The 3414-nt window shown below is 31.3% G+C and overlaps 1 protein-coding gene across 1 annotated transcript in view; it reads right to left on the reverse strand.

Annotated features, from left to right (window-relative positions):
* Nucleotides 1–3414, reverse strand: part of LOC108760529 (uncharacterized) — a 14645-nt gene that overhangs the window by 2709 nt on the left and 8522 nt on the right. Inside the window, exons 7-13 of the mRNA XM_018506541.1 lie at nt 3200–3310; nt 2856–2879; nt 2536–2580; nt 2355–2421; nt 1890–2057; nt 1026–1161; nt 789–896 (exon numbers count right to left, since the gene is read on the reverse strand). Of these exons, the coding sequence (XP_018362043.1) occupies nt 789–896; nt 1026–1161; nt 1890–2057; nt 2355–2421; nt 2536–2580; nt 2856–2879; nt 3200–3310 (659 nt within the window). The remainder of the gene's footprint in view (nt 1–788; nt 897–1025; nt 1162–1889; nt 2058–2354; nt 2422–2535; nt 2581–2855; nt 2880–3199; nt 3311–3414) is intronic.

A 3414-nucleotide genomic window follows, 5' to 3' on the forward strand; every position in this document is an offset into this window, starting at 1 on the left:
CTAATCCCAAAAATAATTAAGGGACCTGATAGATTAAACTAGAACTCTGATGTGTATGCACACACACAAACACGCGCGCGCGTGAATATTACAGTTATATATAATCATTGATAAATTAATTGTCAAAATAAAAATAAAATTCATACAATAATAATTCATTATTATTACTAATTTATTAATATACATATATATGCATGTGTGTATATATGAATAATATATACATTTTTTTTAACATGGCCGGAGACACTACCGCGTCTCCTGATGTATACAATAATAAATAATGAATTATTATATAATTTCTATTTTAATTTATTTGAAATCGTTACGATATGGTAATTAATAAATGATAAGTAAAAATGTACGAGTAAAAGAGAAACGTCGTATTAACGTGTTCTCACTCATCAGCTGAAAACGGACGATTCACTCAAAAATACTCGCGTATACGTTTCTCGTTCATCAGCGGAAAAACGAGTATTGAAAACGGACAATCTCCTCAAAAATACTCATTGCATACTCGTGTATACTCACTATCGTTCCTTCATGATACACTGCGAGTGCTTGCGAGTGCAAGAAATGAGCAAGAACGGGCTAAAAACGGACTAAAAACGGGCTAAAAACGGGCTAAAAACGGGCTAAAAACGATGAAAAATTTTTATAAGGGTATATATCCTTGTACGTTGGAAATATATTGGACCAATCTTGGACCAATATTTAATCAATAACGTGCCAACAATTGTACTACTAGGAATTGATAATGTTGTCATATCGGCAAGATGATTACAACTTACCCCGCCATGTGCTTGGCGATAAATGTGTGATCGTTAAATATGTGTAGCTTTGTTCCTTTTTTCCTCCATTTACTTTTCTGTGCGAGAGAAAGTGGTACGAGGTAATGTCTAAAATTATAGAAAATATATAAAAAGGTGTAAAAACATATATGCTTTCTTCTAAAAATACAGAGGGAGAGGGAGAGAGAGAGAGAGAGAGAGAGAGAAGGAATTAATTGGAGGAAGAGTTAAACTTACTTCTTTATACCATTCTCCAAAGTTTCGAGAACGAGCGTGGAAGCTTCATTGACGTATGTTCTCGTAGATGTTCCGCTTATACCCGAAGCTTCACTCAAACTCGATCGTCTCGATTGTTCTGGTACTGATAGATGAACTACAAAAAGAAAATTAATTCGTATCAGATATACGCGTTAACATTCACTATAATGCAGATGAAAGAATAAAAAAGTAACTCTTGAAGCGTAAGAATAAATAAATTATAAATTAATAAAAAAAAATGGACTCGACTTTCATTAAGCACAATTGGTAGAAACTGTATGTTTTATTAACATATAGTAAGCACGGAACATTTATAATTGTGACAAATTATAATGATAAATTGAATACACACACAAATAATCAAATTTTTTCTAGAGTAAACTATTAATGTTATTAAATCTTTAAATGAGATCTAGGAATAAGGTAATTTTTCAAATTTATTAACGCTTATCGATTATTTTTGTCTGTTGAAAAGCAAAGTTTTCGTTCTTTCTTGCTAACAATACTTACCAATTAAAGTCGAATATCGTGAGAATTACACACACGTGAGCAAGACAGAGCGTGTACAAGTGAGTAATAATACGATACAATCGAAAAACGACTATGAATAAGATTAATAATCTCTTCGATAGAAGATCTCCTTCATACGAAGGTATTTACATCAATCGCAATCGAACAGATTTTTCTAAACACATATACTAATAGATATCAAACACGCAACCATTAAACAAATGTCAACTTGCTACAAAAACTATATGTTATTGCAGACATGATGACAATTAATTTAATTTATAAAAAAGAATACTGGAAAAGATATGGGGGAGGGGTATATTGAAATCTTACCAGATCCAGGGTCGCGAGCTCTGTCGGCGGATATGGATCTCGAATGAGCGTCTTCGTGATTGATCTCTCCTTCAGGACCCACTGATCTACTTCTCGTTTTGGATCGACTCAGTCGCTTCTTTATGGTTCCAAAGAAATCACGTCGTTTTCTTCGTGCTCTGCCTCTCTCTACACAAAATAAATGTTTTTTATTACATTTTACAAATTACTGCAAGAACACGATAATAAATACAATACGATAAATGCAATAAGAGAAAAATTAAATAACTTTTAAAGCAGTGTAAGAGAATTGTACTTAAATTTTATACCAATACTCAGACGTAATGATAAAACGATGTATGAAATTTTCATATTTCAATATGATTCAAAATGCTTTGAGATGTGACACATACTTAACATGAAATTATAATTTTATATATTATTAATTTTCGTGGATTGGAATTTTAATCACTTAAAAATTCTTACCTTCTGAATTGGAGGAATTAGGCGTGCTTTCTGGTCCCGAGATAGCATTGACATCTTTTGTTCCATGCTGCACAGATTGTTATAAAAAAGTTATACAAGTATGTGCAAAATCAATTTTTTGTTGCCATCGTAAAATTTCATTTATAAAGATAAAAATAATATTATACATGTATTTACTTACTTCCGGAGATACCTCTTGCCAGTTTCCAGTCTCCGTCAGAGCGACCTATTACACATTAGTAAATACACAGCACTCAACCACGGTTAATACTTTCATGAAACAGAAGAAAAATACTTAATGTAAAGTAAATTAAAATGCAACTCCAAATAACAACATTCTGAATTCATTTATCAAATTTTGTTCACCATACAACGATGTCTCTCTTAAGTTGCACCACATTGACAGAACTATTCCTGAGGTTTATTTATTTTTTCCCGTTATAGATAAAAAATAATTATTTTAATCACACGAAATATAAACAACCAATATCACGTACTTACCTTGACAATCTGCCGCTCTGGTTGCTGCAAGAGAAGTCAAATAAAAATCATGCTTTAGTAGAAAGTCACAATATGATCACAAAGAACATATTTATCAGGGATAAACAGCAAAACAAATCATTTTTATTAAAACAAATAATTCTCGGAGAATAAAAACAATTTTTGATTATATACACACAAATTGTTCTACGGAATTTTTGACAATTAGGAACTTTAAACTTTTATTCCATTTTCGCATATAGATTCAAGCTTGATATTTTTCACTTTTTATAACTTTATTTCACGCGAATGTTAATTTTTCGTGCAATAAGAAAAATTTGCATTCAGTTACTTCGTAAACTCACCCTTTGCTGACTATGTACAATCAAAGTTCCCTTATTACCGTTCGTTTGTCCGCTTTTGTATGGTGAATCCACAACATTACCATTTGTCAAATAGTCTGAAAAAATATTTTTCTAATAAAATTTAATTAAAAAAATTGAATTTGATAAAATCTACGACTCTCTCTATTTCTTTCTTTCTTTCTCTCTCTCTCTCTCTCTCTCTCTCTCTCTCTCTC

Source organism: Trachymyrmex cornetzi, unplaced genomic scaffold, assembly GCF_001594075.2.
Source record: "Trachymyrmex cornetzi isolate Tcor2-1 unplaced genomic scaffold, Tcor1.1 scaffold226, whole genome shotgun sequence".
NCBI classification, from domain to species: domain Eukaryota; kingdom Metazoa; phylum Arthropoda; class Insecta; order Hymenoptera; family Formicidae; genus Trachymyrmex; species Trachymyrmex cornetzi.